The sequence below is a fragment of the Natator depressus genome, chromosome 27 (assembly GCF_965152275.1).
Source record: "Natator depressus isolate rNatDep1 chromosome 27, rNatDep2.hap1, whole genome shotgun sequence".
In the NCBI taxonomy this organism is placed as follows: domain Eukaryota; kingdom Metazoa; phylum Chordata; order Testudines; family Cheloniidae; genus Natator; species Natator depressus.
Genome location: NC_134260.1, coordinates 9,894,935 through 9,921,797, shown reverse-complemented (window position 1 = coordinate 9,921,797; position 26,863 = coordinate 9,894,935). Strand labels below are relative to the sequence as shown.

The window sequence follows — 26,863 nt, the reverse complement described above, 5'->3', positions numbered from 1 at the left end:
ACTGGTCTGGAGTCTAGACGGCCTGTTGGAGCAAGAGGCGCGCACCAGCCCTGAGGATGGGCAGCAGCCCCTAACTGAGGTAACTGCCAGCCTTCTAAAGAGTCTAAGGCGGGAAACCCGCCACGCAAAACCGGTTTGAGCTGGTACTTGTTTACCACTGCTGACCGTTGAAAAGGGCGGGAAGCATTCTAGCTAACGCTCAGGTCACATGACCATAACTCCATTTTAGATTACAACATGGATGCCACCCAAATACAATAAACAATAATACAAACACAAACTTTAGGATTTTGCCCCTAACAGCTGGGATGACAGGATCAGGAGCCAAGGGTCTTTTATACAATTCCAGGCCTTCCTTGATAGGTCAGAGTCCTTAGGCAAACAATAGGCAATCAGGGCAACTTTGAAGTAGGTTTATTTCCTGAGCACCAGTAATTAGCTACATGAATTAACATAAAACAATTGCCTGTTTTTCCACCATTCACAGATAATTTGCTATACATTTCAAGGAGAGATGAATACAGCGGTATCCTTTGTTTGCAGTTCATTTAAATGTTAAGATGTTCTTTTGATCTCCGAATTAACAGAATACAGCAAAGACAGGGACTGTTTGATTATATTGACAGGTTTCAGAGTAGCAGCCCTGTTAGTCTGTATCCGCAAAAAGAAAAGGAGTACTTGTGGCACCTTAGAGACTAACAAATTTATTTGAGCATAAGCTTTCGTGAGCTACAGCTCACTTCATCGGAATGCATCCGAAGTGAGCTGTAGCTCACGAAAGCTTATGCTCAAATAAATTTGTTAGTCTCTAAGGTGCCACAAGTCCTCCTTTTCTTTTTGATTATATTGTTGGCCTCTACCAATATATATATATATATATACACAAAAACACAAACATTATCTCCCCATATGTTTTTAAGAGTTAAATTTGAGTCATTTATCCTGCAGGATGCTTAATACTTTCTAGTCATGTGTCACTGGGAGGCTGTGAAGAAAGGAATTACAGGCCCCAAGAGGTGACTGGGTCCGCAAGCTGGTTTGGGAAATCAATAATACTCCATCAAGCCTTTCATCACCTTCACTACTGTCACCTGTCAAATCCAGTCCAAGATGGAAAATTATTGCCATCTGATGGCTGTTAGATGCCTGCCCCCACCTTTGAAAGATGAGCTTTGTCATCTCAGGCTCTCTCCCTGTCATGTGCTAACCTGTCTCTCTGAGGTCTATTTTTTGGCCTCTCTTTTGACTAAACTCCCCTCTAGCCCAGGGCTGTGACTCCTTGGCAGTCACCTGCATAGCATGGTTGCTCAGCTGCTGCTTATACTGTATCTACTAGACCAACAGTCCTGGATGCAGCTGTGCTCCTAGCATCTTTCCCTAGCATCACCTCCTCACAAGAAAGCTTTTGCAGATTTTAATCTCTCTGGTAGCTTCATCACTTACCCCATGATCTAGTCTCATTACGCTTTCCGCTGTGGCCTTCCTTGAACATATACACACAGGCACAAAAATCACCTGGGCAGTCCTGGAAGTAGCATTAAAGCCTAGAACCAAGAGTTCATTGGAATGCCAGCATCACTCTCTTCCTTTGTGATGCTTGCTAAGCCCAAGGTACAAGGATCTGGGTGGATGGGGGAAAAATCATCATGAGAAGAAATTATCTGGATAGTCAAACCAGCATGAAACCAGAACCAGTGGAACTGGGGAGCTGTGTGTGTGGTGGTGAAAAGCAGGTGGAACAGTGTTAGGCTGCTGGAATCCCATTCTGTTTCCATATTCAGGAGGAGTTGCAGCAGGCCAATTAAAATGGAGGAAATGTAAGACTTTTTTTTTTTTAATGAAATCTTGTGGCTCCTATTGAATGTGCCCTGGCATGAAGGGCCCATTATGGTGCTCTGAAGAAAGGGTGGAAACCTAAGAGGACTCCTCTACTGGTGGAGAGCAGCCCAGCTCCAGCCCTGTGCTCTCCTATGGTATAAGAGACCTATCAGGAGAGGTCCACATGGAGCATGTTGCCCTCTGGCTAGTCTTTGCTTGCCCAAGCCCACGGGGTGTCCTGGGAGCTGGAGGGTAAGTTAGAGCAGCCCCTAGGTTGCTCTAACTCAGCAGTTCTCAAACTGTGGGATGTGACCACAAAATGGGTTGTGACCTCCTTTGAAAGGGGTTGCCAGGGCTGGCTTAGACTTGCTGGGGCCTGGGGCTGAAGCCAGAGCCCCACTGCCCAGGGCTGAAGCCAAAGCCCAAGCCCGAGGGCTTCAGCCCTGGGAAGTGGGGCTCAGGTTACAGGCCCCCTGCCTGGGGCTGAAGCCCTTGAGCTTTAGCTTTGGCCCCCCTGCCTGGAGTGGTGGGGCTTGGGTTTTGGCCCCCCGCACCCGGGGCAACGGGGCTTGGGTGGGCTCAGGCTTCAGTCCCCCCTCCTGGGTCGTGAAGTAATTTTTGTTGTCAGAAGGGGGTTGCGGTGCAATGAACTCCTGCCTAACTGACTCCCAATCAGAATACAGGTAGTCCATTCCTGAACCCCTCTGAGAATCTGGGCCATTAGCTTTCCTTTCAAGTTTGTAAAATTATTGAGTTTCCATATAATTATCACTCAACAGCAACACGTATATGGGGTGGGGAGTGGAAACAATACTTGGTGACATGCCAGAGCAGGGAAATAATTTGCTGGGGCTTTACCAATGCTTTCAAGATCTGAAGGCACTAAGCCAGAATTCATGAGCAATAGCACTTTGCTAGGTTCAGGGCTTGCCTATGCAACAAAGGCTTTGCTGCAATCAGTATGCCAGGAAAGCCCTCTAGAAGAGATGCAGCATATACCAGCAAAAAGACTTCTTTTGCCAGCATAGTTAAACTTCCTCCCTGAACAACATAAACTAAGCTGGCAAAAGGACACTTTAGCCAATATAAACTGCATCTACAGAGGGGCAACTGCCGGCATCGCTCTGTCGGTGAAGGCTGTGATTTTTTCCCCACATTCCTAGCAGACAGAGCTCTCAGTAAAACTTTGTAGAGTATACCAGGCTTCAGAACCCTAGAAATACCACCCAACTGCACCCAGCACAAGTCACCTGCCCATCAACCAGCAACGAAGCTGGTGGAATTTCTTCCTGCACTAAAGCATGGGATAAAGAGGACAGAAATTATCTGCTGCTTGCTGAATCACAATTTTCAGAGTAGCAGCCGTGTTAGTCTGTATTCGCAAAAAGAAAAGGAGTACTTGTGGCACCTTAGAGACTAACCAATTTATTTGAGCATAAGCTTTCATGAGCTACAGCTCACTTCATCGGATGCATAAAGTGGAAAATACAGTGAGGAGATTTATATAGACACAGACCATGAAAAAATGGGTGTTTATCATACACATTGTAAGGAGAGTGATCACTTAAGATGAGCTATTACCAGCAGGAGAGTGGGGTGGGGGGAGAGAAAACCTTTTGAAGTGATAATCAAGGTGGGCCATTTCCAGCACATTTCCAGGAGTTAACAAGAACGTCTGAGGAACAGTGGGGGGAGGAATAAACAAGGGGAAATAGTTTTACTTTGTATAATGACTCAACCACGCCCAGTCTCTATTCAAGCCTAAATTAATAGTATCCAATTTGCAAATTAATTCCAATTCAGCAGTCTCTCGCATTCCACACAAAGATGAACTACAAGCCATCAGGAACACTACCCCCAATAATGTCACGGCAAACCTGGTGGCTGAACTTTGTGACTTTGTCCTCACCCATAACTATTTCACATTTGGGGACAATGTATACCTTCAAATCAGCGGCACTGCTATGGGTACCCGCATGGCCCCACAGTATGCCAACATTTTTATGGCTGACTTCGAACAACGCTTCCTCAGCTCTCGTCCCCTAATGCCCCTACTCTACTTGCACTATATTGATGACATCTTCATCATCTGGACCCATGGAAAAGAAGCCCTTGAGGAATTCCACCATGATTTCAACAATTTCCATCCCACCATCAACCTCAGCCTGGACCAGTCCACACAAGAGATCCACTTCCTGGACACTACAGAGCTAATAAGCGATGGTCACATAAACACCACCCTATACCGGAAACCTACTGACCGCTATTCCTACCTACATGCCTCCAGCTTTCACCCAGACCACACCACACGATCCATTGTCTACAGCCAAGCTCTACGATACAACCGCATTTGCTCCAACCCCTCAGACAGAGACAAACACCTACAAGATCTCTATCAAGCATTCTTACAACTACAATACCCACCTGCTGAAGTGAAGAAACAGATTGACAAAGCCAGAAGAGTATCCAGAAGTCACCTACTACAGGACAGGCCTAACAAAGAAAATAACAGAACGCCACTAGCCGTCACCTTCAGCCCCCAACTAAAACCTCTCCAACGCACCATCAAGGATCTACAACCAATCCTGAAGGACGATCCATCACTCTCACAGATCTTGGGAGACAGGCCAGTCCTTGCCTACAGACAGCCCCCCAACCTGAAGCAAATACTCACCAGCAACCACACACCACACAACAGAACCACTAACCCAGGAACCTATCCTTGCAACAAAGCCCGTTGCCAAATGTGTCCACGTATCTATTCAGGGGACACCATCCTAGGGCCTAATCACACCAGCCACACTATCAGAGGCTCGTTCACCTGCACATCTACCAATGTGATATATGCCATCATGTGCCAGCAATGCCCCTCTGCCATGTACATTGGGCAAACTGGACTGTCTCTACGTAAAAGAATAAATGGACACAAATCAGATGTCAAGAATTATAACATTCATAAACCAGTCGGAGAACACTTCAATCTCTCTGGTCACTCGATTTCCGACCTCAAAGTGACTATCCTTCAACAAAAAAACTTCAAAAACAGACTCCAATGAGAAACTGCTGAATTGGAATTTTGGAATTAATTTGCAAATTGGATACAATTAATTTAGGCTTGAATAGAGACTGGGAGTGATTGAGTCATTATACTAGGTGAAACTATTTCCCCTTGTTTATTCCCCCCCCCCCGCACTGTTCCTCAGACGTTCTTGTTAATTCCTGGAAATGGCCCACCTTGATTATCACTTCAAAAGGTTTTCTCTCCCTCCACCCCACTCTCCTGCTGGTAATAGCTCATCTTAAGTGATCACTCTCCTTACAATGTATATTTTTTCATGGTCTGTGTGTATATAAAATCTCCTCACTGTACTTTCCACTTTATGCATCCCATGAAGTGAGCTGTAGCTCAGGAAAGCTTATGCTCAAATAAATTGGTTAGTCGCTAAGGTGCCACAAGTCCTCCTTTTCTTTTTTATAAATGCTTAGTATCCCAGCGCTGCGAAGGTACTGCCCCCTGGTGGAGGATGGCTTTTTAAGGCACTCCTCAGAGTCCTATCCCTCTGATGAGGAAGGATTTTGCTGTCTGCCTGATGACCCATTCACTGCTTTTTAACTACAGCCCTAGAGTATGCTGCCCTAACAGTCTACAGAATGCAAAATCTTCCTCCCAGATCCCTACAATGGAGCATGCCCCACTGGTCTCAACTGTGGGACCGTTTGAAAATCCTTTCTCAGAAGGAAATGCCCCATCTGGGTTAGAGAGGTCTCCCACTGCAGTTTGCTGATGCAGGGAAGCAGACTATCTCAGCTGTGCTGCAGCATGGGACCCCAAGAGAAGAGTTTATAACGCTGAGTGTGAGTATGCACCTTTCTCTCCATTTATATACTGCAAACAGTCTTCAACAGTCATGGTCCCAATCACTCTTGCTTGCAATAGTGTTATTGCAGCATTTAGGGACATCATTAATATATTCTTTCCCAACAAGTGTTTGCACCTGAAGCAAAATCCTCTTTTCGGATCTACACGCTGCAGCTCAACTCTGCGAGCCTGCTCTCCAGCTATGATAGGTACATGTCTTGAGAGCAGAGCAGAGCCGGGATGGGAGCAGAGAATTTCATCCTTGGAGAACACGGCTGTTTTCCTGTCCATAAAACCAAACCAACACACATGTTAGTGCTCTAGAGCCATGGTTGCAACACTGCAGCTTGCACCAGTGTGTTGGTGAAGCAGCAGGGACCAGTGCTTTTTAAATATGTGTTTCCACAGATCAAAATCCTCCTCTTGGTAAAGGTTCAACTGTATCCAAAACAGGGGTGGAGGGAGGACTAGGAGAGAATATACAAGTCCTCACAAACGCTGGGGAGGTCCCATCTGCCTTTTCTCATGTCTGCAGTTTTTCCTTCCGAGGGGTGCACAATTGCAGCCTAATTCCCCAGCGCCCACATTGTGCTGTCCAAGCGTGAGAGAGCCCAGCATGGTTCAAGCGCAGGAGATACAAGTGCAGCAGTATCCGCTCCCGCTGCACGCCACGGGAAGCGACCCTGGTCCCGCTAGCCCTAGTGTCTCCACAGCTTGCAAGCCTGCAAGCGCAGAATGTGGCTTGCAGAACCTTGCTGCAGCATTTAATGAGGGCTTTCTGCGGGGAGCAAACTGCCCTCTGGAGGGTGCATGGTGCATCCACGCTGGGCTCTGCCTGCCTGGTCCCCACAGGACTGAGGGGGCGGAACGGCTCTTGCAGGGTGGGGGAGAGGATGCTGCGGGGGAAGGAACAGGAAAGAAGGGTGTTTTTCTGCAAGGCAGCTAATAGAGGCTGAGGAAGGTTTCCACGCAATATATTAACCAGCTGGTCCCATGGTGTAATGGTTAGCACTCTGGACTTTGAATCCAGCGATCCGAGTTCAAATCTCGGTGGGACCTCTGGGGACTTTTTGCCACCGAGTTCGCAGTAAATTCACGGACAGCGCGGAGGCGGGAGGCGGCGAGTCCCAAACTACCTCTCTGGCTAATTTCAAAGGACGGGGGGCTAAAGTGGGACTCCATTTTGTGTATCGGGAGCAAAGGGTAGCGTTTGCACGTTTTTGCGCATGCGCGACGAGGTGGGGTGCCGAGGAACCGAAGAAATCCGAGTGATGCCGAAGGGCCTGGCCCCGCCCTCCCTAGCGCCGATTGGCTGAGTCGGGGCGGGCGCCCGCCTGCCCCGCGCTGCTATTGGCTGGGCAGCGATGCCCTTCCTCGCATTGGCTACTTTCCTGTGGCCCGCTGGGTCTTGGTGCCGCCGGGTTCGGGGGCTGAGCGAGGACGGAGGGGGAAGGCTCGGGGGCCGCGCGCCGGGTCGGCGTCGTAGCCTCTTCCCGCCCTCGCCTCGCTTTGGCTTCCCCTCGCCCCTCAGCGCCCCCGCCCGGGCGCCGCGGGCTCTGCTGAGCGGCCCGCCCCCGTCTCGCGGGGTCTGTGTCTGTCTCCTGGGCATCCCTGGCGGGCCCCTCAGATTCCCAGCCCCCGCCCCCTTAGCTCTGACCCCCAGGTTCAGGCAGTGTTACAAGGGGGCTTTGCAGCCCGCCTCCCGCCTCCCCTCCGTTCAGAGGCGGATTTACCATGAAACAAACCGTACGGCCCCCCCCACCACAACAGCTCTCCCCCCCCCCCCCCCAATGCAGGACAAATCTCATCTGACAACCTGCCTCCCAAGTCCTGGCCGGAGACCCGCTGCCCCCCTCCCCACAAGGGGCGCGCCGAGACGTGCCGGCAGCCTCCCCCCTCCGCGCCGTGCCGCTCCCGGGAACGGCCGGCATTCCCCGGCGGCCCCTGGGGGGTGTCTCCGCAAGCTCCGCACGTTACCTGAGCGCCGACTCTGCAGCTCCCATTGGCTGGGAGCTGCGGCCAATGGGAGCTGCGGGGGCGGCGCACGGAGACCCCTGGCTCTCCCCGCGCCTAGGAGCCGCTGCCAGAGGGGTGGGGCGGTCGCTTTGGGAGCCGCACTGCCCAAGGTTAGTGACGCCCCCGCTGACCGCTCCCACACCCGAACCCCCTGCCCCAGCCCAGAGCCTGCACCCAAACTTCCTGCCAGAGCCCGCACCCCTCCCACACCCGAACCCCTGCCCCAGGCCAGAGCCTGCAGACAAACTTCCTCCCAGAGCCCGCATCCAAATTTCCTCCCAGAGCCTGCACCCCTCCTGCACCCGAACCCCTGCCCCAGGCCAGAGCCCGCACCCAAATTTCCTCCCAGAGCCCGCACCCCTCCCGCATCCCTGCCCCAGCCCAGAGCCCGCACCCTGCACTCAAACTTCCTCCCAGAACCCGACCCCCGCACCACCTCCTGCACCCCAACCCTTTGCTCCAATCAAAGTACCTCACTTTATTGTCATTTACTTCCTATTACTTATAATATAGGAGGAGGATGAAGAAAAAAAGAATGAAAAACGGGGGGAAGATAAGAGAAAGTTCTTTTTCTTGGCTGTGTCCTGAGGGGTGACGGGGGGGGGGGAAGTGAAAATGAAGCTGCACAAGGGCCCCACTAACTCTAAGTCCGCCACTGCCTCCGTTCACAACCCTGCCTGTTCTCTTGCGCTCCCCACTCTTCCCCCCTCTTCTCTTGGTACCCCCTAGCCTGAGCTCAGCTGCAGCTCTGCTCTTGGAGGGAGATATCGGAATTCACTGGTGAGGCACTGTGGCCCAGTGGGTAGTGTGCTGGCCTGGCGCTTGGGAGACCTGGATTCTGGTTCTAGCTTGGCCACTGACCTGCTGGGTGACCTTGAGCAAGTCACTGTCCTGCTCGGTGCCTCAGTTTCCCCTTCCCATTGACCAGCTGTGAGTCTGACTCAGTGGGGTGGGTACCCTGTTTGGCCCTCTCACCTCCCTGTTCATACTCCCAGGGCCTGGTTTTTAGAGGTGTGTACACCATTGACTTGGACTGGAGTGATGGACGCGCAGCGCTCCTAATAAGCAGGCCTTAAGTAACTTGCCTCTTTTAACCAGGTGTTTGTGACGGCCAGCTGATGCAGTGGCTTTGAAATACTGCAACTTCTTAAAGCACAGGTTCTTCAAATCCCAGCCCTTCATCCTTCGATTCGCTGCTAGGTCTGCTGTGTGCCACGGGCAACTGCCTTTCCGGAGTGTCGTGTGTCCTTAGAATGAGAGATGCTAGCAAATTTTAAAATGCATCATGTAGATTTCAGGATGATTTTTAAGGGCCATTGATGTGTGGAGAAAAGTTGTGTTGCAAGAGAAAGGAAGCTATTTGTAAAGAGGCTGTAGCATTGTTGCCATCCTGATGTTGCATACAAATGAAACATTGGAGTACTTCAGTAGCTCTCCTGGTATTTCAAACCGAGATTGCTTTGACTGATTATAGTGAAGGCTTCCTAGTCTGGGGTGAGATAACTGGTTCTCTCTTTCCTTGCACCTGCATAGATGATACTACCAGCAGATGGCAGACTGGCCACAGGTGGAGATCTGACTGATTTTGTGACTCCTGTTGTCTGTCAGCTGCTGAAATAAGATTCAGTGAGACCACTGCCTGTCTTTTGTCTATGACCACCCTTTCTTCACCCTTTCTCTCTCCACTTGTTTGCAGGTGGTTCTGGGGAGCGTGTCTGAATTGCAATGTCAGAGTCAATGTTGCTTCATCCTGTGAGTCTGAAAATGGGGGCAAAATGCAGACTGAGGAATGAAGATTTGCCCCAAAATGGGGCTGAGACCAGGGAATTAGCTGATTTGGGAATATGGCAGGCAGAAAAACTGAAAACACTAAATTACCTGATGGAGACACTTATCCTTTGCTCTTACTAGAATGTTAATTTCCATGTACTAGTTAGTCTGCAACAGTTTGCCACGTACAGTGTGGTTTTACTTGCAGAAGGTGGCTAGGTAAAAATGCCCCGCTTAGTCAGCTGATCTACACTGCACACCCTCCAACTGTGTATGTTCAGAGTCAGAAGTATTGGTTTTTAGTGGCAAAAATAAGATTCTCTTAGCTCAGCTGAAACACAGCAAAGAGATGGAGCTGGGTTGTCACCATTAACAGAATTTTTAACTACATTCTAATTTGGGGCCAAACTCTGCCTTGTTATACCAGTGCTCCCTCCCTCCTCCCCCCCCACCCCGGAGATAATGGGGCTATCTGAGTGTAAATGAGTGCAAGATGTAAAGACAACAGCATTACACAGGCGAGGGCAGAATCTGACTTGCTGTTACTGGTGATGATGTATGTCAGAAATAACCCAGCTTGATATTCAGATCCCAAGACAGGTTTGGAGAGTGGCCACTGTTGGTGAGCAGAACAAACTTAATTTGGAGTCGCTGAGAGAAGATAAACATGAAGCCCTGTGGTAACATGTCTGCAGAATTGCTTTTCAGATTAGAGCTCCACTCTTCATTCGTGTGTCTTTTAAAGAGAGACTTGCAAGTTGTAGAGGGGGAGCTATATTGCACCGTTGACTTTTAGGCAGAAGTCTCCGTGGAAGAGAGAGAGCAGTTCTGTCTAAAACCAGATGGTATAGTTGACCTGCTTGGACCATCAGTGGAATCTAAATCTGGGACCTTCAGATCTAAAAGCATGACTCTTCTCTTTGAGCTAAAGGACTAAATCACCTAGGTGGGAATAATAATATTCTTGTAAACATTTTGTATGGACAAGGCACTAAAGCAGAGCAAATGCCCACATTCTTTTAGGATGGGTTACACCGGCATTATAGGACACTGGACTCTTTTTTTAGGACCCTTTATATTGGCACAAACAAAGTTATTTTCCCTTAATTTTCTGCAGAAATATAGCTATGTAGCAGCCTGAATCATAATGGCCATAGCTATAAGCAGGGAGTCACCATGCTGCGCTCATTTTAATTTCCTGAGGGCAGCACTTCTTGTGTCACACTGGAAGGGTGACTTTGGTTTTCCCCCCATCACTATTAATGCATTGTTAGTTCTCACCACCTACTGAGTCTGCTGCCTCTTTCTCCACAACTGCATTGTATGTATGATCCTGGACCTTGGAAATCCCACCTGCCCTATGGAAGACTTCTGACCTGCAGAGGGTATTCCATTGACTAACACTGAGTTCCTGTACCAAGCCGGTGGAATCTTAAAAGTTCCAGGATTGGAGTTGCTTGGTTGCTTCAGGGGATTCTAAGGACCCTGCAGGCAGGGTTCAGGAGGCCCTTGCTTAAACAAATTTCAAAGGCTGGTTACAACCCCTGCTTTCAGTGCTGTTGGTAAATCCTTTGTAAAGACCAGAGGCCAGTCAAACAGGAAAGGCCCAGAAACTCAAATCCCTTTAATACAGATTATTTCACTCTGACGCAGGTTACAAGGAGCTCAGCTTTGATTAAATAGGTCAATCTGCTTTGAGAACGGTAATACCTGGGTATATTTGATCTATCTCCCTCCTCCCCTCCCTCTCAGGTTGGAAATGGAGACAAAGAACAAAGCTCTTATCTGTCAGTGGACAAGTTTTAATTTTTCATAAGTGCCTGATGGGTGACACATTCCAGCAGAGGCTGTTGGGAGAGGAAGATTTGGGGGAGGGGTCTCATTTTTAACCTGAAGATGCTTGTCTAGATTAGAAAACAGCATATTCTGTGTGCTGATTGGAAAGACCCTTTGAAAGGATATCAGATGCTTTGCCCTTTCAGTGCCAACAATGGGCCAAACCGCGCTAATCCTGATTCGGGCTAAATTTCCATGAACTTAAATTGGAATTTCACTCAAGGAAAGATTGTTGGGTGGTTTTGCCCTTTGTCAGGTTAACTGAGCAGAGGGTTCTGTGTTCTGAGCTGTAAACTCAGGAACGGGTACTTCTCGAAACTACTACTACCAACACCAAAAAAAAAAAAAAAAAAAAGAGGAAGAATGATGAGCAATGTTTAAAATATTCAGCAGATTTATTTATAGTCCACAACAGAATGAACAAAACATCTGCTAATTGCATACAAGACATTGAGCAGGATGATGTCGGCTACTGAGGAAATGCATAATTCTCAATTTGGCTTAAAAAATTAGTTACATGTTATTCCCCCTCCCCACACTCATCTCTTCTATGGGAGCTGGGCTCCTTTATGATGCATGTAGGGCCTGATCCTGAGAAGGCTGAGCCCCCTTCCACTCCCATGAGGTTCAGCAGCGGTCAGGACTGAGCCTCAAGTTAGTGCGAGTGGTGGCTTGGCAGACAGAAATCATGCAAGTCAAATGGCCAACTACAGAGATTTGTTCGTACGTGGTGCTGACTAAGCCAGTCCTGATGCGACTTGTACTTTGCCACAAAAGTATCAGAAGCTGGTACTTTGGCATGTTCCAGCACAAACACTTGACATGCAGAATTGCTACAACAGGCACCAAAAGATAACCCTGCCACCTCTTCCCACGTGTCAGTTGTGTTTTATACGGGAGGGAAGAGAATGGACAATTCCTTCACTGAAAAAGCCTTTATTGTCTTTAACGCTACTAAATCTTACACTGATACGTGCCTGCTTCAAACATATCTTTTGTACCTCTGAAGTAAACTGTTTCATATCCTTTAATATCAAATACACTATTACAGAGAAATCACAGGATGCAGCAGGGGTCTGAGTCGTGGTCTTGGCCACACGTCTCACCCAAAGGGGAAGTGGTAGTGGTGTAGACAGCTCTGCCTCAGGAAGCTTGGATTCCTCGCTGTCTTATTTTCAATATACATTTTTTTCTGTTGATTTAGGTTACTGCACAAATCATTTTTGGGGGGGAGGGCTCCCCAAAAAATGAAGACACCCATAACCACATTGGCTCTTGGAACATTTCAGCCTTGGTTGCAGACGGATACACTTCATCTGTTGGAGGGGTAACAGCATGGGAGGTGGCAAGGTGAGTGCCTCATGCTGTCCTGCCAATGCCTCAAATCTGTTGTAGGAGGCTCAGTCTCACACTATAGCTCATTTAGTGCTGAGCCTGTTAGCAAGTTAGTGCTAAATGTGGGGCAGCTTAGGGGTACTTGACCACTGGGGATTTGACTGAGATCCACCCGCTAATACCACCCAAGCCATGGAACTGCAATCTGAGGAATAACTCTCACTATCACCCCAGGCTAGGTTTGAGCAGATGGAGCCTTTCCCCCCCAGGTTATTTCCCATTTCCACAGCTCTGAGCCTTCCTTTCATCATCTTGCTTCCCCTCCCCCTTCTCCCTCACCCACATTCCCTCAGTTCTGTTAATCCACAGGCCTTCAAACTCCCAAGAGGTGAGCAGAGGACTCTGGCTGTTACCGACATGAACGCAGGTGAATGCCAAAATTAAAATGATGGTCAAAACAACCATAGTTCCAGCACAGCTCCCAACATCCACCTCCTCACTGCTCTCTCCTGCTGTAAAGGAATCTGCCCGGCCTCAGAGAAGATGGGGGGGAAGGAAAGGCAGGGAGAAGAGGGCTCTGAACAAGTCGCTTGCAAACTTAGCTCACTTGTGTGCCATATAGGAAAATGCTGCACATTTCAGGCTGGCAGATAGCCAAGTTATCACAGTGGCAGCTCTTAAGATCTGGAATTGAGGCCTAGATCATTCCCCACTTCTAAAAAATCTCCCTGCAAACATTTCTTTGTGGTGCCTTTCCCTGTCAATGCTTACTATTGGCTCCTTATTATCTTCCTCTCCTGCATACCCCACACCAGACTCAATTTGTATTCTAAGAAGGTGTTTGTGTTTTAAATGGTTAAATTACATCTGTATTAAATATTTGTTCTTGCGTAGTGATCTGAGCGCATTGCTGGGGGCAGACGGGGTGGGGGGGTGGGAGGGTCTCTCCCCAAATAATGTAATTAATAAAGGAGCAACATCCAAGTAACTGGTAGCCTGGAATGTGGACAGAGTAAATATGTCAATTTATCAGTTCCCCTAAAATCCTTGGGCGTGATAGTTATAATAATACTTAGCACCGTTGAAACTTAGATCTCTATGTGCTTTGCCAAAGGCGAGCAACCATTATTATCCCTGTTTTACAGGTGGGGAAACTCTGTCACAGAGGTTAAGTGACTTGCTCACAGTCACCCAACAAGTCAAGTGGAATTGACTTCCACCTTGTGCTAGAGAGGTCAAGTCTGAAGTTAAGCTTTATAGTCTCAGAGGGTTTTCTTAATGTCTGATTTAAGTGTTGATTGATAGAAGTGCAGCGAGTTCAACAAATGTGTATGTCTATTAAATTAAATGGAAATCAGCTGTGAGGGCCTAGAGAAGAAGGCTGCCTTCTTGCTGCTAAATTTAGGTACATCTCAAATATCCCTTTTTTTCGTCCCATAGATGTACTGCATTTCAAAAGGGCTGCCCCACCCAATGGAAAGATCACGCTACAGTGGTAAGCAAAATTCTCACAGTCTTGGTTTTGTAGGAGGAAAGGGTCCGAAGTTTGTCTGTGAATGGTGGGGATCAACTAAGTATACAGCCTCCCTTCTCCTTAAAAGGGTTCTTATCCTCAGGAACACCTTTCAAAAGAGGGTCCTCTGCTGCCATGGATTCTATATACTCCTTGAGCTCTTTGCCCGTCTTGGAGACCTGGAGAGAAAGAAGAATCTCTTCTTAGGTTATGATAAAGAGATCTCATTACATAGGATTGGCCAGACTGTATCAGACTCATGGTCCCTCATACTCCACTGTTGGAGACAGGACAGCGGTGAGTGCCAGATGATTCATAAGAAGGTGCATGAAACCTCTCCCTATGTTGGAGTCATCCTAGCCCCTAATTGTTAGAGATTGGCTGAAGATTTTGGAGCATGCCGTCTTAGATCCTTACCAAACCTGTTTCTTAGCATTAACTAAATAGCCTTGTTATCCATATAAATGTCCAATCCCTCTCTGAATCTTGCACCTTGATGGGAATTATTTTTCTGAAGCAGGCCACTTCCCTAGATCAGCAGCAGGAATTTCCCAGAGCCCCGGGGCATGGTGCTGAGAACCCTCAGCAAGCCAGTAAAGGCTCACTGGAGCTGAGGGTACTCAACACCAGGAGGAGTCAACAACCTCACTCCTCTGGCACTATGGAACCCTCAACAATAAGGGTAAACGCTCATCTGTACGGGAGACAGAACCTTCTTCAGGGCTGGTCCGAGACTATGTCATGAATTCCCCCGGGCACTCAGGGCTAGAACAGGCCTCATCACTTTTCGCTCCAAGTGCTAGGCACGTTTTTTTGACCATGCCTTCTGTAATGTAAATGTGTAGCAACAGAGATGTATTTAACAAATAAACCAAAAACCCTAGCAAAGCATGACATTCCCCTACACACACTTCTCCCTCTGGGGAGAGGATAAGAGAATAAACACGTGACAGAGATGCAGTCACGTTGCTTAATGCACTACAGGAAGGTACTCAGATACTCTGGTGATGAGTGTGCTATAAAAACCGATATAGAGTAGACTAGCAACCCTGGGCCAATGAAATAGCCAATGAATTCCATGCAGAGAGACCTCATTGCTACCCCTGCTCCTGTTTTAAGAACTCTGGCCATGTTAATTCAGCTGGGTTATACTGTAGTAATTTAATGGTACAAGATGGAAACTGGCTAAGACTTTTCAGTCATCTAGTCAATCTCATCCCACAGCCAGTGCAGGATTTTGTCTTCTCTAGCACCTGACTTTGTCTTCTCTGCACGATACAACTAGATTATTTTATGGGGTCTCCTATACAAACCAGTTCTCCTGCCCCTTAACCCTTTTTTTTTTTTAAACCAAGTGGAACATTGCATATAAGTGTCTTAACTCTAATGTCATTCTCCATCAGTTTGGGCCTGATCCTGCTATCATTGAAGTCAGTGGCAAGATCTTGCTATTATCCAAGCTCCCATGGATTTCAATGGAGCTGGGCCAGGCTTTTTGTGCAGCAACAGACACTGTGGGCCAGATTTTTCAAAAGATTGTGGTGTGTTGAGTGCTGAATGTCAGGATGAGGCTAAACTCCTAAAAATCTAGCCCTGTGAGACCAATCCTTCTTTGTGCTGAGTGCTCTCTTCTCCCATAGATTGTAACAGGAGTTGAGGGCATTTGGCACTATACATGATTGGACTGTGTTGGGAAACTGCTGTTTTCCATCTGTCTTTAAATACTCAAATGGCAGCCAGAGAAGACTGTGTTCCATATTCTCAGGGACCAAGATCCTCATGCCTCATTGATTTCAGTGGGATTCAGGCACCTAAGTGCCTTTGAGATCTGGGCCCAAATCATTTTCTCTTTGTGCTCTCACTAATTGTCCTTTCCTCTAGCCTTTTTATATGCACTAGAAGCCTGAAATTTGCAATCCTGACAAGTAAAACACAAGGCTAAATCCTATCTTTAACGTGGAAATGTGAAAACTCAGCCACTGGTTTTGTATTTGAGATTTAATTGAAGGCCCTTAAATTGGGGCACACTTTGCCTGCTATGAACGTTGGTCTAGATGGTTACCCCAGAGATTAGTTTATCCCATTATGCTTAGACCCTAATAGAAATACTTGCCATTTCCCTTTCATTCTTCACTTCCTTTTTCAGCTGGTCAAGTTCCATCTTCAGCAGTTCTTTTTCTGTGAGATCTTGAGCCATGTTGCCCTGCAACTAGAGTGGAAGCCCTGTTACTGATTTACATACATCTTTTGGAAATGCTTCTCCTAAGGCAGCCCAAAAGCAGGTATGATCAACAGTTTAGCTTCTCTTAGGACTCAGTGAAGTCAGTGGGGCCTGGAGACACACTAAGGCTATCTATCTGTTTCCCCATTCTGAGCTGATATGGAAAATCCTTGAATTTCTCCAGCATTCCAAATAGAAGATATAAGCAGATCCTCAGCTGGTTTAAACTGGCAGAGTTCTATTAGAGCCAATGGTGCTATGCTGGTTTAGGTAACATAGGAATTTCCACATTAGATCAGACCAGTTGTCCATCTAGTCCAATATCCTCACCAGCTGTGACCAGTACTAGGGGGAGGTATAAGAAAACCTGCAGTGGGCAGTTATGGGATTAGCTGCTACCAGAGAGAGTCTTCCTGACCCCCTAGTAGCTAGGCTGGTGCCCTGAAGCATGAGGGTTAAGAAGCATGAGGGTTAATAGCTCTTCCAAAGCTTTTTTTTTTTTTTTTTTTTTTTGTTACTATAACTGGATTTTTTTGTTACCCAGAAGAACATCTAATGGCTTGATGCTGATTTACACTAGTGGAGGACCTAGATTGATATTAAAACCCCCCACCCAATTCAATATATATATATATATATATATATATATATATTAGATGGGAGATTTTTCACAGGCACAAATGGCAATTAGGGATCTACCTACCTTTGACTTTTAGTGGGTGTTAGACTCCTTACTACCATATGTGCCTTCAGCCTGACCCTGAACCTCTATTACCAGGTAGCTTTAGGAGGATTCAATGACTTGAGCCTGGATATTGGCTAGAATTGCCCATTTATCTTAAATTAAGAGAATGCTCTAATCGCTAACTGCATCTTTCTGAACTCAGAGCGTACTACACTGAAAGGGAGCGATTTTTCTCAAACCCTATTCCTCTGGATAGGTTTGTTACCAGGTTGCTATTTCCAGCTAAATTCTAATACTTTGCCCAACTCTAGCACCTTTCATCCAAGAGTCCCAAAGCGCTTTATGAACATTAATTAATTAAGTGACATCATGCCTCTGTGAAATAGGTAAGTATTATCCCCATTTTACAGACTTGGTGACCTGAAAATCAAACAGCTCTAGTCACTTGCTCACGGTCACAAAGCAAGTCAGTGGCAGTGCTGGCCATGGAACCCAGGAGTCCTGGCTGTCTGTCCTAGCCCAAACCATTATCTGTGCTCTCATTGTATAAAGAGCAACATGAACACAACTTCCTGGTACTAACTGAAACACTGTTCTTAATTCATCTGGTATATTTAATTATTGACTATCTCTCAGAATGCTGTGCGCTGGATTTTCAACTGGAGTAAAGCCGCATAACTCCCTGGAAGTCAATGGGTCTGTGCTGATTTACATCAGCTGAGGTTCTGGCCCTTGGAGTCTGAAACTAGTTTCATAGTTGATGTGGATGGGGAAAACAAATGAAGTATTATTCTGATTTTTCCTCCCTGGCCTTTGTCAGTTTAAGCCAAAACTTAAATATCTCTAATGCTTTCAGGGTTTGTATTTTATTTTTATTTTTGGGGGGCAATTTTGCTTTAATTTGCAATAATTTAACAATTAACTTGCAAAAGTATTAAAAGGAAACAGCACTATAAGGATATTTTGAACTGTCCAGAGAAATTGAACTTGTTCTGAGTATCTAAATATGTATTTAGACTATACTTCTGATCTTTATTATTTATAAGCTGGGAAATAGCAGATGCAATTAGTTAAGCAACTCCACATAAAACAGAATCCTGTTTATGGAAATAGAACAGGGGATATGGAATCTGTGAATAAATTAGGGTTTGGAAAAGAATGAGGAATCTTTAGAATAAGTGATGTGCGTGAAATAGTCATTGTTATCTTAGCAGTATTCAGTAAGGCTTCTGGCAAGAATAAGCGTGGCTGCAACTGGTCTGATGTTTGGGTCTAGTTCAGAGAGACTTTTTAAGCAAGAGTGATGTCTTTTACATAGTGTCTTTTTTTTTTAAATGTTATTCAGAATACCAAAATTAAGTGGCCCACATGATGGATTAATCAGTTTCATATTTAGAATCAAAACATGTTTGGAGGTCTGAGTGCAAAATGTATCTAAGTATAAAGCTGAATGGATTCATTTTAACACACACACTCTGATTCTTCCTGTATATTGCTAGCACTGTTATTGCCATTTTTCTTTGCTCCATCACTTCATAAGAGTGCACTCTCTATAATGCACTGCAATAGAAATATTCAATATGTCTCGCCCTAGCTTCCTCTACCTAGAGTGGTATATAAATACTGTCAAATTCCATAGCTGAGATTGTTACACTTTCGTGCCGACCTGCAACTCATTGACACCTGAGTGATAAACCAAGGAAAAGCGAGGCTTTGAAGAGAAGCCAGGACACAGCCTGGAACACCGTGACACGAATGAACGCTGCCGCAAAACAGCCCATGCTCTGAGGAAATGAAGGAAACTTACCTACTGGGGTGAAGGCTTTTTCCTTTCCGAAATGCTGAGAAGTTTTAGAGATACATCTGTACAGGCTGCTGAGAGGATGGCCTCTGCTCTCTCCTTCTGCTTCCCACTTGAAGACTCCTTCAGATTTACCAGATGGCCAATGGAGCAGATGTCTTCAGTTCCTAATCTGATAATAAACTCAGTTTATTAAGCTGGTCAGGTGTCGGGCATTAACCTCAAAATCCAGGGTAACCAGACGGGGCTGCAGAGGCAGATTTTAAAGCTGATCAATAATTTCATAGCTGGCAACTAACATGCTGCTTGAGTGTTGGTCCCACGATATTAGAGAGAGGTGGATGAGGTAATCCTTTTTATTGGACCAACTTCTCTCTCGGAAGTAATGCTTCCTTTTTCTTCATGTTGTGGCATTTCTATTTCAGGCAGCAAAATTCGAGATCTTCCCTGGTTGTTGGCAGAGTTCTTGTAGCTGTGTGGGTCCAATGAAAGCGGTTACCTCGCTCACCTTATGCTACATAAGGGCAGTCTAGAAAGCACCTCCAAAAGCTTGGGAGTCGGATTTCCAAGAGGCCCCAGAGTGCTCATGTGACCAGCTTCCAGTCCAGGCTGGTCATGAGTGAAAAGAATTGCTAGAGATGGGCACAATAGGCTAAGTTATCTGGGATTTTGTCCGAGAGCCATTGCTGCCTGAAGGCTGCTCAGTCGCTTTGTGAACTGAGCTTGGTGGGTCTGAATCAAGTTCCTGGTGACCAGGGGTCAGTAATCTAAACTGCCCTCTCTTCTCCCGCTCCCACACACAACCACCGTTGGCGGTCTCCGCAGAGGGAGGTAAGGATCGAGTGGGCCTCTTTGCCTCCTCCAAGCCAGGAATGAGGAATGCTGGTAGGGCAGCATGGGAAAAAGTTTGCACTGCTTCTATAGACAGGAAACTGACTCCCCGTGTAGACACGGATAGGTTGACAGAAGGATTCTTACATTGATCTAGCTACCACCTCTCGAATTAACTACATTGATGAAAAAACATCTTCTATTGATGTCAGAGGCGTCTACGCTGTGGCACGGCTACTGCACTGTCGTTCTGCTGTAGCAGCTGTAGTGTAGAAATACCCTGTGGGCTTGTCTACACAGGGAGCGATTCCAGAATAGCTACTCTTGATTATCTCCATGTGTGGACGGTCTTCATCTGCTTTAAACTCACACCCTACCTTATTCTGGATTAATTTTCATGTGTGGACAAGTCCTGAAACTTGTGACCTCCTTCCCCAACTGCCCCCAGGGAGAAGCAGTGGTCTCTCCCTTGTCTGCAGCCCTTCCCCTTCGGCAGAAGAGCAGCCAAAGGCTGAGACCGACTGAGAATGAGGTTGCATCTACTTACTGATCTGGCATGGCGAAAGCAAGTAGGAGGGCTCCTGCACTTGAGACGTAAGAGGGATTTGCAGAAGCATTTAGGGTGGCATTCAAGATGGTGCCTAAATCCCATTGATTTGAATGGGAGTTAGGCGCCAAAGTCTTTTTCTGTTTGGCCTACCTCTGCTGCCTTTGGAAATCAAGTTAAAAGTTAAATTTCCCTGGATTTCATCACGAGCAGTCAGGCTCACTGAAAAGGTTAATGAGATTAGAACCTCAACCAGTGGTGAGCTGGAGCCAGTTCGCACCGGTTTGCTAGAACCGGTTGTTAAATTTAGAAGCCCTTTTAGAACTGGTTGTTCTGCGAGGGACAACCGGTTCTAAAAGGGCTTCTAAATTTAACCGGCCCAAAGTGGCGCCTTAGGGGCCGACTCCACGGGTGCTCCAGCCCTGGAGCACCCAAGGGGAAAATTTGGCACCCACCGGCAGCTCCACGCCCCAGCCCCGGCCCCAGCTCACCTCACCTCCGCTCCACCTCCACCTCCTCCCCTGAACGCGCTGCCCTGCTCTGCTTCTCCGCCCCCCCCAGGCTTCCCACGAATCAGCTGTTCGCGCGGGAAGCTGGGGCGGGCTGAGAAGCAAGCGGCGGCTTCGGGCTCAGGCCCAGGGAAGCAGAGCGGAGGTGAGCTCGGGCGGGGGGGCGCGAGGAGGGCCACCCGCGCCGCAGCAGGTAACCCGGGGGGGGTGTGCAGGGGAACTGCTCCCCACCCCAGCTCACCTCCGCCACCCTCGGCCTGAGCTGGAAGCCACCGCCTGCTTCTCAGCCTTCCCCGGCTTCCCGCCGAACAGCTGATTCGCGGGAAGCCGGTGGCAGGGGCGCGGAGAAGCAGAATGGGGCGGTGCGTTCAGGGGAGGAGGCGGAGGTGGAGTGGAGGTGAGCTGGGGCGGGGGGGGCGTGAGGAGGGCCGCCCGTGCTGCAGCAGGTAACCCGGTGGGGGAGGGGGGGCGCAGGGGAACTGCTCCCCGCCCCACCTCACCTCCGCCACCCTCGGCCTGAGTGGGCAGCTGCCGCCTGCTTCTCAGCCTTCCCCAGCTTCCCGCTGAACAGCTGATTTGCGGGAAGCCGGGGGCGGGGGGGCACAGAGAAGCAGAGCAGGGCGGTGCATTCAGGGGAGGAGGCGGAGCGGAGGTGAGCTGGGGCCAGGCATGGGGCGGAGAGCTGCCGGTGGGTGGTCTCCACCCATCAAATTTTCCCCGTGGGTGCTCCAGCCCCGGAGCACTCAGGGAGTTGGTGCCTAAGGCGCCACTTTTGATGTGATCAGTGGGGGGAGCGGCCGCTCCGCCCGCTAGCTACGCTCCCCCGCCCCTAGGAGCCAGAGGGACGTGCCGGATGCTTCCTGGGAGCTGCCCTAGATAAGCACCGCCGGGACTCCCCACCTCGTCCCCCCAGCAGGTGCCTCTGGCTCTTAGGGGTGGGGTGGGCACCCACTATGGTGGCCCACGAGACCCTCCTGCCCGCCTGGTTCTGGGGGCAGTCAGGGGACAGGGGAGGAGGGTGGATGGGGAACGCAGGGGATTGGATGGGGCAGGAGTCCCGGGGGGCGGGGGTGGGCAATGACACCCTCGTGGGGTGAGGAGGGAACCCGTTGTTAAGATTTTGGCAGCTCATCACTGACCTCAACACAATGTATATTAAAAACAAGGGGAAGGGAATGCAAGCCAAAATAGGGAAAGATCAGGGTAAAGAATATTTAGATAAGTTAGATTTAGATCAAGTCAGAAGGGCCTGAAGAAATTCAGCGTACACTGCTTAAGAAATTAGTTGAAGCAATCTCAGAACCGTTAGCAATTGTCTTTCAGAATTTGTGGATGATGGGTGAGGTCCCAGAGTGCTGGAGAAGGACAAACATAGTATCTATCTTTAAAATGGGGAACAAATAGGCCCCAGGGAATTATAGACCAGTCTAACTTTGATATCTGGAAAGATACTAGAACAAGTTATTAAACAATCAGTTTGTAAGCATCTAGAGGATAATAGAGTTATAAGGAATAACCAATATGGATTTATCAAGAACAAATCATGCCAAAACAACCTAATTGGGAGGGCTTATGTAGTGGGATCTTGGGGCACAGGGGTCAGTCCCAGGTTTGGTACTGTTCAATATGTTCATTAATTACTTGGATCATGGAGTGGAGAGTATGCGTATAAAATGTGTGGATCACACCAAGCCAGGAGGGGTCGCAAGCGCTTTGGAGTACAGGATTAGAATTCAAAATGACCTTGACAAATTGGACAATTGGCCTGAATTCAACAAGATGAAATTCAATGAAGACACAGGCCAAATATTTCACTTAAGAAAGAAAAAAATCAAATGATAACTATAAAATGGGGAATAACTGGCTAGGTGGTCCTGCTGAAAAGGATCTGCGGGTTATAATGAATCACAAACTGAATATGAGTGAACAATGTGCTGCAGTTGTTAAAAAGTCTAATATCATTCTGGGGCATATTAACAGGGGTGTTGTATGTAAAATGTGTCAGGTAATTGTCTCGCTCTACTCAGCACTGGTGAGGCCTCAGCTGGAGTACTGCGTCCAGTTCTGGACACCGCACCCTAGGAAGGATATGGACAAATTGAAGAGAGTTCAGAGGAGAGCAGCACAAGTGATAAAAGGTTTGGAAAACCTGACCTGTGAGGAAAGATTAAACAAACTGGCCATGTTCAGTCTTGAGAAAAAAAGATTGACAGGGGAACCCGATGAAGCCCTTCAGATATGTTGAGGGCTGTTATAAAGAGGACAGTGATCAATTGTTCTTCATGTCCACTGAAGGAAGGCCAAGAAGTAATGGGCTTAATTTTCAGCAAGTGAGATTGAGGTTAGATATAACGAAAACTTTCTAACTCTAAGCATCGTTAAGCTCTGGAATAGGCTTCGAAGGGAGGTTGTAGAATCCCTATCATTGGAGGTTTTGAAGAACAGGTTGGACAAACACCTATCAGGGCTGGTCTAGGTTTACTTGGTCCAGCCTCCATGCATGGAGCTGGACTTGATGACTTTTCAAGATCCCTTCCAGCCCAACATTTCTGTGATTCTATGATTAGAGCAGCCTAGGAGCTGCTCTAAAGTGCACCAACTGGCTGCGGCCCCCAAAGGGCCATCTGCCAATTGTAGAATAGCTTGAGCTCAGCAGCACTGTGGTCGCATCCCCTGTGCTCTGGAGAAGAGTAGGAACAGACTAAACTGGCTGTCAATGGGGACTTGCTCACATTGGGAGAATCCCCAGCTGGGGAGATAAAGTGGCAGCGCAGCACAGAGGGGTTGGAATGGAAGAGCCCCACTGTTGCACTTTATAGTGTAGACTGGACCATAACCAGGTTAAAGCTGTGTTTATGACTAAGTCAAGGGGCAACTGCTATGTAGCATGTGGAGTGATGCCAGGCCCTGCATGATCTCTGGAAAACAGAGCTGAGCTCATGGCACAAATATCTGAGCCAGATGTTGGGTTTTGATCTGCCTGAGTTCAGAGCTGTTTCGAGGGGTTGGTTCAGGCCTGTCTCTGCTGGAAACCTTGGTCCCACTGAATACGAGGAACCCCATTGCTTTATTGCATTCGTCTCTAAGGGCCTACTCGTTGGTTTCAGTAGGGCCAGGATTTGACCCCCTAGATGTGCTACGGAGGAGCTGCAGCCGTAGAGAACACTGAGCGTGGCATCTAGGTTCGGCTATGAACACAGGAACAAATGCCTCAAGCAGATGGCAGGAGTGGGAGACGAGTCGACGCCTAAGGAACCTGCTGTTGCCTGATAGTTTAGCTTCCTAGCTGCTGGGTTCTTCTTGGAAATGCTTCTTTTTCCATCGCCGACTTACTTTTCTGCCAGCGGGAACATGACTCACATCCTTTATCAGTGCTGCTTTTTTCTCGCCTGGTCCCCAGAGCTTCCCATGAGCATGTTTGGTGGCTGTCTCCGTATTCCTGTCTCCGTTGCTCCTTTTTCATCCACCCATTCCCCAAGAGGATCAGACCAATGGTTTGACACCAGCTTCCTCCTTGCTGCAGCCCAGTGTGTGTTGCAATCCCTTTGTCCTACAGAACATGAGAACCCATTTGTAGCAATCAGTGAACAGACCCAGGCTAAAATAATAGTTTCCTCTCCTGGCAAGTCCTAAGTTTCCTGAGTTATTCCAATCACCTTGGTTTCTCGTTGTATCAGCCTCCAGATCAGGGGCTGGGATGCAAGGAACCAAGGGTGGTTAGCAGGGTGTTAGGGGCTGGAAGTCGGGTCTCTTTGAATTAACCCCCAAGATGGCTGGGCAAGTGACCAGTGCATAATGAATCTGAGGCAGATGACTGAGGTCCTCCATTCTCTATGTGAAATGCAAAGGAAAAGGGTCACTGCTGCTGAAGGCAGTTGAAGTGTGACTGAGCTCCTCCCCAGCCAATGACTGCACCAGCGTGTCTGAGAGCTGCAAGGTTCAAAACCCCAGGCTAGGACAGCAGCTCTCTCAGAGAAGGAAGTGGGAACAGAGCAAAGCAGCAGCATGTCTGAACTGCAGAAACTTCAGCAGCATGAAATCCCCTCTGCCAGGCAAGTCCTGAGGGAGAATTACAGCAAACTTCACAAAGTGGCTGACTACTGTGAGAACAACTACATGCAGGTAGGTGCATGCTCTCTGCCCCCACACACCACCCTGAGCTCTATGGTACTGCAGCAGGTCTTCAGGGGCTGGGGAGAATGTGTGCTGGGCGTGTGGTGGGCTTCCCCTAAGTTGATTGGGCATGTGCCCAAGAGGGGCAGAATCATGAGGCTGCAGGTGCAAAGATCTTGGGCATGCTGTTAGGGGCATGAAAACTTCAGAGACTCTTATGCAAAGGATCAGACATTGCTGTCTGTGCAGAGTAAAAAAAGAAGGAAAGAAAATCATCTTACCTTTGGAGAGACCAGGACTTGGAAGACCTGGATTCTGGTCTCAGTCATCTTAGAGAAACCACTCCATCTGCTGTGCCTTGGTGTCTTTTGTGTCCTTAGATTGTAAGCTCCAAGGTGCAGAGAGACCATGTCTTCACTGTGGTGGGGCATAGGGGGGAAAGGTATGTTCTTAACTCAAATCCGACCCCAGGGGAGCCTGGTCTTCAACTTGACCTGCAAATGTCTGTGAGACATAGCATCTGCCTTCTCGTCACTAGGCTTCTACCTTGCACTAGCTAACTTGAGTGAAGGACAAACCTTTTTCCATAGTGAAGACAAGCCCTGTGTGTTTGCAGAGTGCCTAGCACAATAATAATATGTAGCTCTTATTTAGCACTTTTCCTCTTTAGAGCTCAATGAGCTTAGCTAAGCAGAAAGTGTTACCCCCATTTACTGATGGGGAGCTAAGGTACAGGCAGGTGAAGTGATGTGCCCAAGGTCACAGGGTCTGTGGTTGGCAGAGCTGGGGAGTGAACCTGGATCTTCTGTCTCCACATCCAGTCTTAATGACAACCCACCCTGATGATCTGTAAGTATAAGCACTGTACTATATGGCGATAAAGACTGGATCCACCCTAATAAGGTCTTCCCTTTGTTAATTTCTAGATAGGTTTTTAAAGGGGAAGAGTGACCAATTATTCACATACAACTGGGGCAGGAGGGGGTGGAGATTCAGTGGGAGGGGGATTGTTCCGCGTGGTGACACCAAGAATCATGTGTCAGGAAACACAGAGGTAAAAGCTGAAACTCTGTGCTCAGCTCATGCACCTGTGAAATAGCAGAACCCCCAAGAGCCGCAAGCGGCAGCCTCGGCTTTGCAGTTCCTGGCTTAGTCACTGCCACAATGCTTCAGTGATAGCTCTTGGGTGAGCAGCGGTCTTCTTCTGTGACTGCTTCATTGAAGAAATTGCAGCGTTATTCCCTTCCATGTGCAACCTGGGAATTAAAACCCACCTCCTTCCCTTCTCCAGATGGGAGTGGAGAACAATCTTGGTATTTATTATTGTTTCCTTTGCATTGTGGTAGCACCTAGCAGCCTCAGCTGAGATCAGGGCTCTCGTTGAGGGGTGCTCTAACAAAGCAGTTACAATCCAAATAAACAAGGGGAGCATTATCCTGATTTTATAGGTAGGAAACTGAGGTACAGGGAGTGTCTGGCAGAAGCAAGATTTTAATCCTGGTGTGCGGAGTCAAAGTCCAGTGTGTCTTAACCATCTTTGGTCCATGTGGATTCTAAAGGGCTGTACAAACTCTTGGTTTGAGGGATTAAACTAGTCACTCTGAAATGCAGCCACTTCTGGGGTGGAACACAGATGGCACCACACAACCATTCAGGGCACAAAGAGAAGAATCACAATGTGTCCAGTTGAAAATAGAGGTGGAATTTCAATAAACAGAATGTAATTTTTCGAGCTGGAATTTGGGCAGGACACTAAGGGTAGCACTTGCGCTGTTGTGAAAACGGCAATGGCTGAAGTGAATCTTGAGTGACTACAGATGGCCAGCTGCTTGGTTTTATTTCTCCTGTGAAAATTAGCAACCCCAGCCCCGGAGGTGTGCTAACACCATGACCACACACTGGCTCAGAAAACATTATCTACCAAATGGCTAGCACTGCTGAGGGGTTCCCGAGAGGATTGCATCTAAGAACTAAGCTTACCTGACCCTGCTTAGCTTGAGAAGAGGACA

The 26,863-nt window shown here is 47.8% G+C and overlaps 2 protein-coding genes and 1 non-coding gene across 3 annotated transcripts in view; 2 read left to right on the top strand and 1 right to left on the bottom strand.

Annotated features, from left to right (window-relative positions):
* Nucleotides 1-6,664: 6,664 nt before the first annotated feature.
* Nucleotides 6,665-6,736, top strand: TRNAQ-UUG (transfer RNA glutamine (anticodon UUG)). The gene has a single exon. It is a non-coding gene; the product is annotated as a tRNA-Gln (tRNA).
* A 4,978-nt stretch (nucleotides 6,737-11,714) lies between these two features.
* On the bottom strand, nucleotides 11,715-25,220 carry GNGT2 (G protein subunit gamma transducin 2). The gene is made up of 4 exons (XM_074940788.1): nucleotides 25,136-25,220; nucleotides 18,861-19,026; nucleotides 16,261-16,356; nucleotides 11,715-14,326 (listed from the first exon to the last, which is right to left on the bottom strand). Exons 3-4 carry the CDS (start codon nucleotides 16,342-16,344, stop codon nucleotides 14,201-14,203), a joined length of 210 nt encoding a protein of 69 aa, XP_074796889.1. The 5' UTR covers nucleotides 16,345-16,356; nucleotides 18,861-19,026; nucleotides 25,136-25,220; the 3' UTR covers nucleotides 11,715-14,200.
* Nucleotides 24,719-26,863, top strand: part of ABI3 (ABI family member 3) — a 21,065-nt gene continuing 18,920 nt past the window's right edge. The window contains exon 1 of the mRNA XM_074940787.1: nucleotides 24,719-24,863. Coding sequence (XP_074796888.1) covers nucleotides 24,747-24,863 — 117 coding nt within the window. The 5' untranslated portion in view covers nucleotides 24,719-24,746. The remainder of the gene's footprint in view (nucleotides 24,864-26,863) is intronic.